The sequence below is a fragment of the Cupressus sempervirens genome, chromosome 2 (genome assembly GCF_028749045.1).
Source record: "Cupressus sempervirens isolate cs-2001-9-10 chromosome 2, ASM2874904v1, whole genome shotgun sequence".
NCBI lineage: Eukaryota > Viridiplantae > Streptophyta > Pinopsida > Cupressales > Cupressaceae > Cupressus > Cupressus sempervirens.
Window position 1 is genome coordinate 670,485,995 of NC_143119.1, and position 15,907 is coordinate 670,501,901.

The window sequence follows — 15,907 nt, forward strand, 5'->3', positions numbered from 1 at the left end:
GGCCATATATTAATGGCACATATGACAAGTGATGTCAGTACCTCCATAACAACGGCGGGTAAATTGTGCAGGGTCATACATCATCCACGGGCTATGAGTATGAACCGCGATCTGTATATAAATTTTAGAGCCCTGATGCACCCTGTAAGGTGGGCATTATAGGATCTGCCCTCAAACAAACGGACATTACTACGCCTGTCGGTCCTCCTTTTAACCTTGGTAATGTCAAAATAAAGTGACTAAATGAGAGGTATCCCAACACTCATTGATGATGTCAGCTAACAAAATAGGTGGAAGAGTTAAATAAAAAGAATTACTACATGGTTAATGTGAGTATTATAAATAATTATATAATATTAAAGGTTGTAAGTAGAGAGGACACGTAACATACATGCAATTGATAAAGGAGAGGAGTATTTTATTAAAGATAGCAGTAGGAGGAAATATAATGACCCTGAGTGGAAGATTATACAAATCCATGGGTATTGTATTTCATTGAAGTGTACAACTTAAGTCAACCATTGATTGTAATCTTGGAGGTTCAAGTACAAGAATTAAATAGACATATGGACCCTCATTGGAGGGACTTGTATCTAAGATGTTGTGCAAGATAAGTATTTCATTTGTCTGTTCATTGTAGTCTCTCTCTTATTTGTATATCTATATGTACTATATGAGCTATTTGCCCTGATCTTTTCCTCCGAAAATGTTATTGTGGGAAAAGGGAGATTGATTTCAGACTCAGGGAGTTTGACACATCTTTAACAGTAACATTGGATGAGTAGTTATGAAGATTGATATTCAGAGGGAGTCTGAAAAGTCCATGTGTGTGACTATATGGTTTTTAAGGGCCTGCCCCCTCTGTACATCATGAGGAAGTGACAACTTCCAAATGATTATCACTTGTATTTGCAAAAGTTATTGAAAGGTGACGATCTTACAATAACTTAATTTTCTATTGTGATGAATATCTTACAATGTCTATGCGGATCATGATAGATTATACTTTGCATGGTGGTTGTTCTTACGGTAAGCATTATGAGAATGCACTTTGCATGGTGGATGTTCTTACGGTAAGCATTATAAGAATGCGCGTGCACATACCTTATGAACATTTTGAGTACATGGTGAATGTTATGCAAATTGATGTTCAAGAGGCCATTACACAAAGTACTTGGTGAATGTCAAATGAGTTGGCATTCATGAGGCCGTTACTCACAGTACTTGGTGAATATCTTGCAACTCAACCTTCAAGAGGCCACTGCTCAAAGAGTACATGGTGAATGTCAAATGAGTTGACATTCAAGAGGCCATTATTCCCAATATCCTTATATTACATTGAGGTAATATACGGTTTTGTGTTTATCCTCCCTAGCTAAGAGAGAGTGTTAATGTTTGGTAGCTTTAGTTGGATAAACTCAAGGGACTAAACTGAAGTTATATGTGTGTGTGTGTGGGGGGGGGGGGGGGGGGTAGGGGGTTAAATTATAAATTGTTATATTAATTTAATATTAATGAACAGACATGCGACATGGCTATCCATGTCCCAGACACAATATAAAGAGAGATGGTTGCCATTTGGAAAGAACATACCATTCAGGCAGTGTCATTACATTTGCAGCGATCCTCTAAAACTAACACGAGGGTCATTTGAATGTTGCCTCAAGTGTATGTTCGTGTGCATAAAATGCTTTGGAGACCTATTGCAGTCCGTGTTGAAAGGTAATCAAAGCTAGTGTGCATATGAGGATTTGCAAGCCTGATTGTAACGGTGGATTGTAATCTGATTTGGTAGGGTGTTGTTACCAAACAAAAGCATAGCGTAAGAAGGTTCATTTCAAGGTTTAATGTCTCTGTTTATAGCATTGATTCCTGTGGTAAAGGTTTGGATCTAAGAACCCAAAGTTCATAACTCTTGTCAAAGGTGAATTGATATCATGATTGGAGGTGTAAGGCTGCAGGTCTGAGGCAAACGTCCTATTGTTCCCTACTGGCATTTTTTATCAAGGATGATATTTCTTTGAGTCTATGATCAAGCCTTGTGAACATGTATGTAACCTCAAGTTGGGCTTTGTTATGTGTTGGTTCTTGAATTGTCAAATGAGACAAGTGCCTACAAGTTCAGTTAGGTGAGTTTTCTGTTTGGAGCTTGTGGCTCTGCATCACATATCCTATAGAAAGCTCTCTAGAAAGCTTCTCTGCTTATATCAAGTTGTTTAACAGCTTAATATACAAGCATGTTATGAATAGTGCAGTATTCTTATCAAACCCAGTTCCTAACAGCATTTTATCACAGGATTAATTCCTAATTCCTAAGGGTCCGTTTTGGAAGATGAAAATCAAGTAGGAATTGAAAATCAAAACCTCGTTATGTTTTTGAAGGAGTGTAAAAACAATAGATTGGACTACTTTTTGAAATTTGCCTTCAACTCCAAGCTTAAGCATAAAAATGTGTCTTCACACGCATCTTCTGAGTGAAACAAACGGTTCAAGTAAAATCCCAAAAATCGAAATGAAGATTTGCAAAACCTTGATTTGGCTAAACCAAGGTTTGTAGAAATCCTGGTTTTTTAAATTCTACAAACCAAACAGACCCTAAGTGTTTTTTTAATGGAACAAGAATGAATTTGGAAAAATTTTGAATCGACCAAATGAATTTTTTTCCCATGACTTTTGTCTCATGCTACAGACTCAATTGGGACAGTATCAGAGAGAAATTTGCATTCTCGTTGACAGTAAGGAAAAATGCTCTACACATCTTTTTCTTTCAATATCCTTTCAAGGAAATTTGGAATTTATAGACCTGTATTTATAATTTTAACATTAGACCTACCTCTATGCTCTGACCTACGAATTTATTCCTACCTCTATTAGATATCTTTGTTATATATAGACCTACGAATTTGTAGACCTACCTCTATTAGATATCTTTGTTATATATAGACCTAGGAATTTATAGACCTACCTCTATGCTCTGATGGATGTCCATGCCCTGGTCCAAAGCCAGGTTTTAGGGCAGGTAGGGAGACCGCTGGCAAAGGTTAGGGGTCTGCCTTTATACCTGACTATTGCATTTGCTTGAAAGTTTGTAAAAGAAAATAAAAGGGAAGAAAAGGACTGCACTACCGTCCACAAATAAGCAAAGCAAGCAGGTAGTGCTCAAGAATAGTGCCATCTCTGAGAGGACATTGTACAGATGAGAGTATTTGGTGCTAAAATGTGTGGCATCAGAATTCAGGATGTTTGTATAGAATTTTAAATCTGAATCTATCTGTTTCCTTCATATCTCACCTGCATGCTCCATTCCTCGCCTGAATATACACAGGGTGAGTGTGCATGAACACCCATGCAACTTTTCTAGGTCCCCCATCAGAGTTCCATGTATTTTTGTATGACTGCCAGTGTCATCAAATACAAATAAGTTCATAAGGTATGATTAAATTAAGCTAGGTTAGTTATGCTTATTCTTTCACTTTCAGCAAAACCCTGCTGCATGTCTGTAAACAAACCAAGATGTTTTCAGGATGTACCAGAACATAGGGCAGTACCACTACTGTTTCAATTCATGTAAAGAAATGGGTTCTAAATTCTAATAAAGACACTTAATCTTAGGTTTGTCCTCATCCATAGAAAGCAAGCCATCTTTCACAAACATATCAATCATACATATATCTGTAGCAGAGGAAGCTTCATCCCAACCTCACTGAGAAAAGGTATATATTTGTACCCATTAACGAGATCAACATAGAACCGATATGAACCTGCTATCTGCCCTACTGCAGAAACCCTAAACACCCAGAGAGAATTTTGGGAGAGAAACTATAGGCTAAATAAAAATTGGACATTAAAACTGTATATACACATGCAGTTCAAAGATATAGAAACTGTAGGCTAAATAAAAACTGGCCATTAAAACCGTGTATACAGATGCGGTTAAAGATATAAGGGCAGTTGTGCAGCAAAACACAGGCTGCTCTTCCTAGCCCAGAGAGAATTTAGGGCTGAATGGCATGCTATCAAAGAGCTGCTCTTCCTCTTCTCCATCTTTTTACTCAGCCTAGAGTAGATTTGGGGCTACTTGACATGCTATAAGAGCTCTCCTGAAGGCGGTTGAACATAAAGCTGCAATGAGTCAGTTGAGAAAACCTGGAAGCCCAGCTTGCTGTCTTATATAGGCCCAGTATCAGAGTGAATGGTCAAGTCACGGGTTTGGATTTAGAAGCAGGAACCTAAAAAGTTGCTTTACAAAAAGGGCCTTCACTTTCTCTTGTATCGGACCTAGAAAGGCCTAAAAGGTCCTTAACTTTTTCATTTCGTTATGATAGCTGCTTTTGTGGGATTCCTTGGTAGATCATAATTTGATTTACATTAATCTTTCAATCTTTCCCTTATAATGTTTAATTTATGCAAAGACAAGGCAGAAAACAATAACTTCACTAATATTCAAAGAAAAATGTAATGTTGAAGTGCGAGCCTTCAGAATTACATCCCGAGAAGGCTAATTTGGGCACAAGACAAGGGACAAGTGGCACTAAAGACGTAGTGTTGGAGACGGTGGATAAGACAAAGTAAGTAAGGTGTGTTGCCAGTCAGCTGCCTATGTGGAAGGCAAGTAAAAAAAAAAAAAATGGAGTTGGAGGGTCATTGCTGAAATAAGTGGGCATGACATGTTGAAGGGAACTGCATATGCCAATAATAGCCCTTGAGTGTTACTCCTGGCATTGGTTGGATTCTAGCTGGAATGCGAACGGCTGGGAATAGGTTGAAAATCATGCAATTCGTACAGTGGTGGGGAAGAAAATAGTTGGGGGGAAAAATAGTTCATATCAGTGCGAACACTGGAAGCAGTGGAGAAGTCATACACAGACCAGGGCATTAACTCGTAACTATGAAATGGGTCTTCTGAGTATGTGGGTGTGTGTGGGACAGTATACCTCACACATTAACAGCTTTGACATCCTTCTTTGAAGTGATCTTGGAGCTAACTTGGTAGCAGGAAAGACAGGGACTTGTGTTAAGATAGTTGAGAAGTGTGGACTGGCTGAGTGAATGATTCATTAGTGGCTCTATTGCTGTACGGGCTTGCACACTACCAGGAATACGCATGGAGAGGACCATCCAACCCACAGATTAACAGTTGAGTGCATTCAGAAGCGGGTATTGAACAGGTAGAGTCCACGGGTGTCATTAACAGGAATGACTGCTAGTATACTGAAGGGAGTGCAAGGAGTTAATGCACAGTGTGAGAATTGACAGCATGCAGGCAAGCCTCAGAACTGGGTAAGCTGCAAACATCCATGGGGGGGCTGAACGGCCGGTTGAAGGTTAGAGAAACAGTAAAAATGTTAGACAGTGCATAAAAGACCAAGCACATGTAGCCAGACCATCGTGCTGTTGGACAATGCCGGGAATATCTACAGGCAATATTGGAACTGTATCTCTATGATAGGCATTCTTACTACCACACTCTTCCTGAGTAAGCTCCAGGTCGGTAGGCTGTATCTTGTTCAATTAATTATTATTATAATGAAATGTTTGTACTTAACAATTGCCACCATTCTATGTTATTCTCTGTTGCTGCAAATTCACATTATAAGTTCTCTGAATTAGAGCAGTAAATGAATGATACTGTATGAAACAACAAACATTCCTGTAGTACACTGTACAATAGTCATGTAAGGAATTGAGGACAAAAATCTGCTTAGACTAAACTCTGATAAAATACAAACTTCAAGATCTATACCCAGGGTAGAATAATAGACAGAGGGGCAGCCTACTACAGTGGTATCAGAGCTTTAAGATTCTCCAGCCTGTGGAGTTCGTCATAAACTGATTATAACAACGTTGTTGGAGACTGAATAAAACAAATTACAACCTATGAAATACACCAGCACAACAAGTTAAGAGCCAAAGTGACCAAGAGTGTGAAAGTGAAACCTCATCGCAGGTGGAAATAGAATCCAGCTATACAGATTCCAAGGAAGTTACATTTGAAAATATGGGTGAAAGAAATGCAGACGACAATGAGGAACACATGTTTAGACTGTTGATAGAATCCATCAACCAAGGGCATGAGTTGGCTGAACAAAGAGCACAACGACAAGAGCAGCGAATGGAACTCATGATGCGAATGATGGCAAGGCAAATGGGGTTAAATCCGAACATGGAGGACAATAATGCAGCAAATGAGAATAGGGGAGTCAATTAAGGACATAATATTGGCAACAATGGCAGGGGTAATGCAGCAAACAATATAGATCAGCAGGTTGACCAAAATGAACCAAATGGAGGAATATGGGTGGCTGATAATTTTGATAGAATATCTAGACCAGCAAGGACTACTTGCTCTAAACCAAGCATTCCAAACTTTCCTCCTAGAATTCAAGTTCAGCAGGGGCAAGAGCTGCAAATACAAGAGTACCAGGCCAATTGATGAGAGAATGGGCAGCAGAAGGAGATGAGTTTTGAGCATCTATTACTCTATGTGATTACGGACTCAAGGATTAGACACATGACAAGGACAGGAAACAGAGGACAGCATGCTGAGTTGCTAGGAAAAATCAACAAATTTTCCCTCCCTCCTTATGACGTAACAAGTAAGATGACCGCAAGGGCTTGGGTTCAAAAGCTAGATATGTATTTTCAGCTAAATCCTATGCCGGAAGAGGATACCATTAAATTTGGAACTTTACACCTAGAGGGACTTGCACATAAATGGTGGAACCATGGCATGATCACCTCAGGGCATAACCAAATTACTTTATACATTGACTTTACGGAAACATTGATTGAAAGGTTTTATAACAAGGATCCTGAGCTGCACTTTAAAGAGTTAGCACAGTTGAAACAATGGACAAGTGCTGATAAATACATAGCTGAATTTCAAAGGCTAGCAGCTCTAATAATGGATATAGCACCTAGTAGGCTCTTAATGCTCTTTATGGAGGGCCTTACAGAGCCATTAAGAGGATAGCTCAAAGGGCTTAATCCAACTACACTGCAGAAAGCCTATAAGAAGGCAAGAGAAATGGAGCCATCCACATCTAGGGACAGATTTATATTCTAAGAGTTCCACTTTTTAAAAAGACAAAGATAAGTCCAAGAGGTTTAGCTTAGTTGGTTGAAGTGATGAGTTCTCATTGTGGAGACCCTGGTTCAAATCCCAAGAAGGACATCTTTGTGGAATTCTAAGTTGTGACTCTTGGTCTTCTATTGGTTGTATTAGTCTCAATGTAAAAGGTGGATTCTAATTTGTGAATCTTGATCTTCCAAATGTTGTTTCTACAATGATTGCTCGAAAGGAGCTTGAATAAGCTTGTAATTCTCATGTTGTTGCTTGAATGAGCACAAGATTTGTAAACGATTTCAATATTTCAAAAAAAGACAAAGATAAGAAGTCCTTCCACAAAGAACAACCTCCAAAAGTTGAAACTAAAGCTGGACAGCTCAATGAACTTAGGAGGAAAAAGTTATGTTTTCATTGTAGGGAGCCATGGGATTTGTATCACAAATGCCCTCTCGAAGCTAAGGCAACCAACATTGAATATTTTTCAGTTGAAGAATCATTATCAAGAGGAGATGACAGCCATTCAGAAGGTGAGGACAGCAAGGGAGGTGAGTCTACAAAATGAAGAGTCGACTGAGGGAAGTTTTATAGTTTGCTTATCAAGCGATGAACAAGCTATTACCTTCCATGTAAGGAGTACTATTCAAGGGCAGCAAGTGATTACTTTGGCAGCAAGTGCTACACATAATTTTATATCCGAGACACTTGTTGATAGATTGGGACTCTAGAGAGATGTGCATAGAGGTTTCAAAGTCATGGTGGCTAGTGGACATCAGCTTTCTAAGCTCCTTGGTAGTGAAGGACATGCCTCTTCGAATGGGAGATTATAATATGACAGACAGATTTAATGTGGTCCCCATGAGAGATTATAATTGCATTTTGGGCATGACTTGGATGAAGACTCTACATGAATTCACTTTCAACCTGGACAGGATGGATCTAAAGTTCGAGGAACAGGATACAAAAGTGGTGATTAGAGCTCTTACAGATAAGTGGCTTAAGGTGATATCTTTGAGACGCATGGAGAGGCTAATTCAGCATGATCAGGTGCAATAGTCGGCAAGAGTTGTGTTGATGCCAGAGGAGAGTGTACAGCAGAAGCATGAGTACCCACCACAAACTTGGGACTTACTGACCAAATACTCTTATGAGCTTGTTCCAGCAGGAACTCTTCAAATTATGTGGCACTAAACTCAACTCGAGCACTAGTTATCATCCCCAAACTGACAGTCAAATGGAGATAGTGAATAAATGGCTTGAAGGTTATTTATGAAATTATGTTGCCACACAGCAAAAGGGATGGGTGAAGTGGTTATGCATTGGTGAATACTGCTATAACACAACGCACCACATGTCCATACAGATGACACCTTTCATGGCCCTCTGTGGTTACGATGAGCCAAATTTCTTAGACTTGCTCTTCAAAGAAAGTCATACACCCAAGTCAAAGGAAATGGTTACAGGAGACCCAAGACATCATGAAATCACTAAGGGATAATATGCTTAAGGCTCAAAACCAGAAAAAGCAGTATGCAGATCAGAACAAGGTAGGGCATTCATTTGAAGTGGGAGACATGGTGTATCTCATGTTGCAGCCCTATAGGACGACGTCTCTTAAGAGGAGTGGTGCAGAGAAGCTAAAGCCTTGTTATTATGGTCCCTTTAAGGTGATCAAGCAGGATGGAGAAGTGGCTCATGAGTTGGAATTACCAACGGACAGCAAATTACATAATTGGGCAGAATGTGATACCTTCAACAAAGTTACCTCCACTTGATGAAGGGAAATTGGTAGTGATTCCCAAGGCAATCTTAGACATGAGGTAGCGGGTGCTTCGCAAGAGAACCAATAAGGAATATTTGATGTGATGGAAAAATTGCGTGCCCTGAGGCGTCCCCGGCAAAAAACCCCAGGTTTCCGAGATGTGGACGTCCTCAAAACGGGTATGGGACGTCCTCGGGACGTGCAAAAAAGGCAGGAGCCATTTCAGGTTTTCGAGGACACCTAGGTAAAAAAAGGGGAACCGCTTGCCATCCCAAGTACAGAAAGGGGGCGTCAACCGTACCAGGGACAACCAGCCATCCCCAATCTTTTCCATGCAAAAAAAAAACTTTGCTTCCTACATGGTGGCAAGGGCAGAATAGGAGCAGCACTCTGCTTCATCTATGTTGAACTTGAACATGATGATGATACATTGATACTTTATGGCAGCCCTCTAGCATTTCCCTGTATATGGTCGTTCCCCACCCTCACCCCCCGTCCCGAAAACTCAAGGCAACATAGTGAAAAAATTTACCCAACGAGGATGCAACTGGGAACGTGAGGAGCTACTTCAGCATTTAGAACCAAATCTGCTCAAGGACAAGCGAATTCAAGGGGGCATACTGTAATGTCACCTGCGTAAGACATTAAAGTTCAAGTGCTAGCCTTCAGAATCACAACCCGAGAAGGCCAAATTCAGCACAAGACAAGGGACAAGTGGCACTAAAGACGTAGTGTTGGAGACGCTAGATAAGACAAAGTAGGTGAGGTGTGTTGCCAGTCAGCTGCCTATGTGGAAGGCAAGTTTAAAAAAACAACTAAAGCTGGAGGGTCATTGCTCAAAAAAGTGGGCACGACACGTTGAAGGAAACCGCATATGCCAATATTAGCCCTTCAGTGTTACTCCTAGCATTGGTTGGATTCTAGTCAGAATGCAAACGGCTGGGAATACATTGCAAATCATGCAATTCGAACAGTGGTGGGGAAGAAAATTGTTGGGTTAAAAAAATAGTTCATATCACTACGAACACTGGAAGTAGTGGAGAAGTCATACACAGACCAGGGAATTAACTCGTAATGAAATGGGTCTTCTGAGTATGTGGGTGTGTGGGACAGTACACCTCACACATTGACAGCTTTGACACAAAGTAACAAGAATCGGAATCGGATCGGAATCGGCAAGGCCGAATCAAATCGTGAATCGGCCATGAATTGAAATTGAATCGGCCATGAATCGGAAAATTTAAAAAACCCTTGAAATTTAGTAACTTATTTCATAAACCCTTTATTGCTGATTCGATTCACCGATTCACAAAAAATCGTTTGGCTTGAATCGAATCACTGAATCGAGTGAATCGCCGTGATTCTTGGAACTATGCTTTGACATCCTTCTTCGAAGTGGTCTTGGAGCTAACTGTGGTAGCAGGAAAGACGGGGATTTGTGTTAAGATAGTTGACAAGTGTAGACTGGTCGAGTGAACGATTCATCACTAGCTCTATTGCTTGACGGACTACACACTACCCGGAATACACGTGGAGAGGTCCATCCAACCCATGGAATAACAGTTAAGGGCATTCAGAAGTGCGTGTTGTAGAGTCCACGGGTGTCATTAATAGGAATGATTCCTTGTATACTGAAAAGAGTGCAAGGAGTATAAATACACAGTGTGAGAATTGACAGCATGCAGGCAAGCCTCAGAATTGGGTAAGCTGCGAACATCCATGAGAGGCTGAATTGCTGGTTGAAGGTTAGAGAACCAGTCGAATGTTAGAGGACAGTGAGCAAAAGACCAAGCACACATAGCCAGGCCATTGTGCTGTTGGACAATGCCGGAAATATCTACAGGCAGTACTGGAACTGTATCTCTATGATAGGCATTCTTACTATCAGACTCTTCCTAAGTAAGCTCCAAGTGGATAGGCTGTAGCTTGTTGAATTCACTGTTATTATAATGAAGTGTCTGTACTTAACAATTGCCACCATTCTATGTTCTTCTCTTCTGTTGCAAATTCACATTATAGGTTCTCTGAATTAGACCAGTAAATGAATGAACTGTATGAAACAACAATCCTGTAGTACAATAGTCACGTAACAAATTGAGGACAAAAAGCTGCCTAGACTAAACTCTGATAAAACACAAACTTCAAGATCTATATCCAGGGTAGAATAATAGACGGAGGGGCAGCCTACTACAAAAAACGGCACCTTGACATGCAGATTGTAGTTAATAATAACCTATCTACATTTGTTGGAATTATTTTTACATGCATCTCAAAAAGAAATTTACCCCCATGTAGGAACTGTTGCCCACTAAGTCACAAGATTCGCCGAATTTCATGCTTTTGATTCAAATTTCAGCGAATTTTAACTCTTTCCGAATGTCATCCGAATTCTATGAATTTTAATATAATACTATAATTTAATATAATATTATTTATTGAGTTATTTAGTTAAACTATTTAACAATGTTAAACTATTTTAACAATTTTGTGGATATATTAGTAATATTAAAAAATATATAAATATATATAGCTAAAATTTAATGTTGAATTTTTTTTCCAAACTTTTACCCTTGCCGGATTTCATTCGAATTTTATGATCAACGAACTCGAATTCGAATTCGAACCTTGTGACTTAGGTTGCCCATATGCTTTCACCTCACAATTGCTTTACATCTGTGAAAAAAATAGTACAGCCTGCCAGATGATTAATAGTGGTTCTAGCCCAAAAGCGTAAAACTGAAATAGGTCTCAAAGGGACCATAATGCCATTTACATCCAAAAAGTTCTCAAGCATGTTATCTGGTCCAAGTTAAAGCCAAGAAATGCAAGCCATCTCATTCAAATTTCAAACTAAAACCTCTTCATAAACATGTCCAACTAGCTACAAACCATATAACAATTGGGAGTGCAGAGCTATTACACTTGGAGTGCAGAGCTATTACACTTGAAGTGCAGAGGTTTGTCCTCTTTATAATTTGATTTTTCCTACAGAAGAAATTCTTACTTACGTTTCTCATCTCTACAACTTCAATCAAAACTAATATTTTCTCCCAGAGTTCCAACATACAGATATATTCCATATGATAGTGAAAATCATTTGATAATAAGCAATTCGACTAATCCAAAATACCACATACAGACTTTGCCAAGCCACATTATTGAGACTGATGAATTCATCTCTCACTAACATATTAAAAAAATAAAACTTATGTCAGACATGCTTCACCACCATAAGCATTTTGTGCATGCTGCTGATCACAAGAATAACCAACAAAAGGAGATAACTCTTGATAACACTTCAATTAAAACTTGATACGTAGATATCTCAAAACTTCGGTTCTAACTATTATAAAAATAACTGCATAAGCAGATGAGTTATGCAATCCTGGTAACACTTCATGTTGTTGCACTTCATACATATTTTGTACGCGGAGTGTACCTCAAAAACTTAGTATATAAGCCCAAATACAAAAAGAGGAAATTGAATTCAGGAACTCATAAGTCATCTCCAATGGTAGAGAACAAAACAATTCCGCCACCCTAAAAATTCAGAAGCATTCAAATTATGGACTAAAAAATTATTTACTCAAAAGCATCATCATCGTCATCTGGAAGAGGCTGGGCTGCAGCTGCTGTCAGTTCCGCCTCATACCTGAGAAAAAGAGGGAAAAAAAGAAAATCAATAAGCATAGAATAAATGCACATGGGAGGTCAAGTTTCACGACTCTCCATAAGATTTAAGAGAAGAATACTGGAAATGTTTCACTCACTGTTGTTGAGTTGCAAGGTCAATTTGAACCTCTGGGGGAGCAAGGGCTGGAGATTCCACAAAATGAAGGTTTGGATCCCTAAGAACAAAGCAGAAATCATCAAACTCGAGAAAAGGATAAGCTTCATATCAGCAAAATAAATTAGAAAGGGGCTTATAGATATCTCTCAAAAACAAAATTACAAGGTAAAGGCAAGACTAAAACCCACCCTGACAGCTTGCGTGCCAGGTAGAGGTATGGCTTCTCAAAATTATAGTTACTCTTTGCAGAGATCTCGTAGTACTGAAGATTCTTCTTTCTGTGGAAAGTAACTTGCTTGGCTTTCACTTGCCTGTTCTTCACATCAACCTTGTTTCCACAAAGAACAATGGGAATGTTCTCACACACTCTGCCATTTACAGACAACAATTAATACAGATGCAAAATATTGATTGAAAATCACTAACTAATGCAAAAGAGTGCTGTCCGAAACATTACCTGCAAAGATCTCTATGCCAAGTAGGGACATTCTTGTAAGTCAATCTGGCAGTAACATCAAACATGATAATTGCACACTGCCCATGAATGCTGCATTCAAACAACAAGAACACCAATGATACCAGTTTAGAAAAGAAAGTACAGACAAATTAAATTTCCAAAATGAAATACCAGAGCACGTCATTAATCTCAACCATACCAATAAGATTACCGTTTGAATAAGAAATCATTTATACAAATGACTAACCGCAATATACCAGTTTAGAAGCCAAACTAACAAGAAATTACATTTTCAAAATAACATATCAGAGCATGTCATTAATCTCAACCACTTAGGAAAAAAATAATAACCTTCATTATTTAATTAACAAGTACAATTTCATTCAATAAACAAAATAGACAACATAAAGCAAACTCTGTCCTAAATTTTCCAGCGATGAATTATTACATTCAAGCCATGAGATTACCGTCTGAATAACAAGACATATATACAAATGAGTAACCACTATTGAATCGCAAACAACAAACAAAAAACCCTGTATATGAAACTCCACAATAACTACACATACAGAGGTCAAATTCGCAAACCAGTTAAGTTCAAAAAAATGACCTTCTGGAAGACAACTGCGCAAATTTGTTCATCAAATTCATTTTGCCTCACACTTCATGATCTACCATGATGATTCATGGACTATGATCCTAAACAAATTGAGACCAAAAAGAATTAAATTATCATGCATGAAGCTCACAGACTGACTCTAATGGACCACAAAAAACATCGTATTTTAAAATCATAAAATAATAAATCAATACCATGCAACTGCTACAGACCAGAACAAAAATAAACATGTAAATAATATTTGTAAAATGAAGTACATTATTTAACTTTCAAACAACAATTGTTTAAGCAATTAAAAATGATGATCATGTAACAGCTAATGCTTGCAGATAACTGTGATCATATAACTGCCATCAGATTTAGTATCAGTTCAAACAAACAGGAAGCAATCAACCGGATGATCAACACGAAATCTGGATGCAAAATTATCCGCCAGCATAAGGTTCTCATGGCACATAAGCCACAGAAAAAGCACATAAATCCAAGGCTAAATGGCATTACACGGATGCGTACAAGTACCCAATCAACAACTAAATTAATAAGGATAACGTAGCAAATTGAAGGTACAGTAAAACTCACTAGTAACCATCACGCAAGCCACCAAACTTCTCCTGGCCAGCAGTATCCCAACAGTAAAAACGAATCTTTCCACAATTCGTAAAGAAGTCCAGAGGATGGACTTCTACACCAATGGTAGCTGTAAAATAAAACAAACTATTCAGAATATCTGTGTAAACAATCAACACGATTTAGAGCTTTCAATTTAGGCATCCCTTTGCTGCAGCCTCTATAATAGGTCCTATACCTTGAAAACCTAGTTTTTAAACTGATCATACTGATCAACAACCCAGTATCAGGAAAGCCCGAAATCGCCAATACCTAAAATATTATGATAGATACATGCCTAAAACCATTGCATTAGAAAACACGTATGATATGTAACCAGGAAAGAACCCCCAATCATATTTATTGAAATATAACAAAATATTTCAAAGATACAGAAAAGTCCACATACGCTCATATTTTTTCTCGAACTCCCCTGTAAGATGACGCTTCACAAATGTGGTTTTCCCTGTTGATACAGATCCCCATAGTCAGCAACCCATTTGGATCATTCAAAACACAAAAAACATTTGACCACCGAAATTCATGACTTCTCAAACTTTTATCTTACCAGTGCCTCCGTCACCAACGATCACAAGCTTGAAACTTGGGCAATCTGCGTGCTGGCCGGGAAGAGCCTGAACATTTAAAAACCACGATAAATAACTGTATAATGGAACACAGCGCTCAAAAACTAGGGTTTAAGAGCAACGCAGAAAGCACACCACCATCATGGACCTACCATTTTTCACAAACAAAAGCTCTTAAAAACCCAATTGAAAGCCAAATCGAAGCCGATTCGACTGAAAAACATAAAAAAGCTCGCAGACGAAGAAAATGACCATGAAATTGCTCTAAACCTCAATATAAGACCAACTTCAAAAATCAATCGACGGGATTGAATCAAATCCGTCCGTCCATCACTTTTCAAAGGCATATATTATACTATTTATTTTATTTCGGACCAAAAAAGGTTTATGTCGGACAACAAAAAAAGGTTTTGATCAAAATTGAAAAAATTGAAAACACAACATATTTTGTTGAAATTTTCAATATTTGTTCTTCATGATATGTACATTATGTAACCGCCAAAAAAATAGAAAAATTACTATATTTTTCATAGATTTGAAGGAAAATAAATTTGATTTTTGGTGCATTCTTTCTGGAGCATAGCTGGTGCCCAAAAAACAAAGGATAGTCCATAGGTTTTTTATGAAGGTTAGCTTTTCTAGCCTAGCCTCTTTAGCTAAGAACCAAAGATAAGGGGTATCTATTCCACCAAATTCGCTCGGGACATGATCCCAACCTCATTCCTTTTAGATGTTAGGGGCCTTGCACTCAGCAAGACTTGATCCTAGGTGGGCTCTTTGTGAGCCTTCAACTTCACCATAAACCAAGGGCCCCATAATATATACCAACCACAACGCAATAAAAATTGTTGAAAAAATCATATTGATATCCAGTTGATGTCAACTAGGTAAACGCTTCCCTTAAAAAGCTGTATGATTTATTTATCTTGTTTTGTAAGTACATAGTACTAAAAAGCTATAATATCATAGATTATCACATAGTCATTCATTTCTATTTATAGTTTTCAAATTTTGAACACA

General features: G+C 38.5%; 1 protein-coding gene across 1 annotated transcript; it reads right to left on the reverse strand.

Moving 5' to 3' along the window:
- Positions 1–12,151: 12,151 nt before the first annotated feature.
- Positions 12,152–15,136, reverse strand: LOC149575130 (GTP-binding nuclear protein Ran1B). Its single transcript, XM_089814979.1, has 8 exons — positions 15,040–15,136; positions 14,869–14,935; positions 14,710–14,766; positions 14,274–14,391; positions 13,076–13,165; positions 12,807–12,986; positions 12,599–12,676; positions 12,152–12,480 (listed from the first exon to the last, which is right to left on the reverse strand). The coding sequence occupies exons 1-8, from the start codon at positions 15,040–15,042 to the stop codon at positions 12,411–12,413; spliced, it is 663 nt and encodes a 220-aa protein (XP_089671105.1). The 5' UTR covers positions 15,043–15,136; the 3' UTR covers positions 12,152–12,410.
- Positions 15,137–15,907: the final 771 nt, after the last annotated feature.

Coding starts and splice junctions, on each gene's coding strand:
- LOC149575130 (XM_089814979.1), bottom strand. Junction 14,392..14,709: donor GTTCGAGAAAAAATATGAGC/GTATGTGGACTT, acceptor TTTATTTTACAG/CTACCATTGGTGTAGAAGTC. Junction 12,987..13,075: donor TGGCATAGAGATCTTTGCAG/GTAATGTTTCGG, acceptor TGTAAATGGCAG/AGTGTGTGAGAACATTCCCA.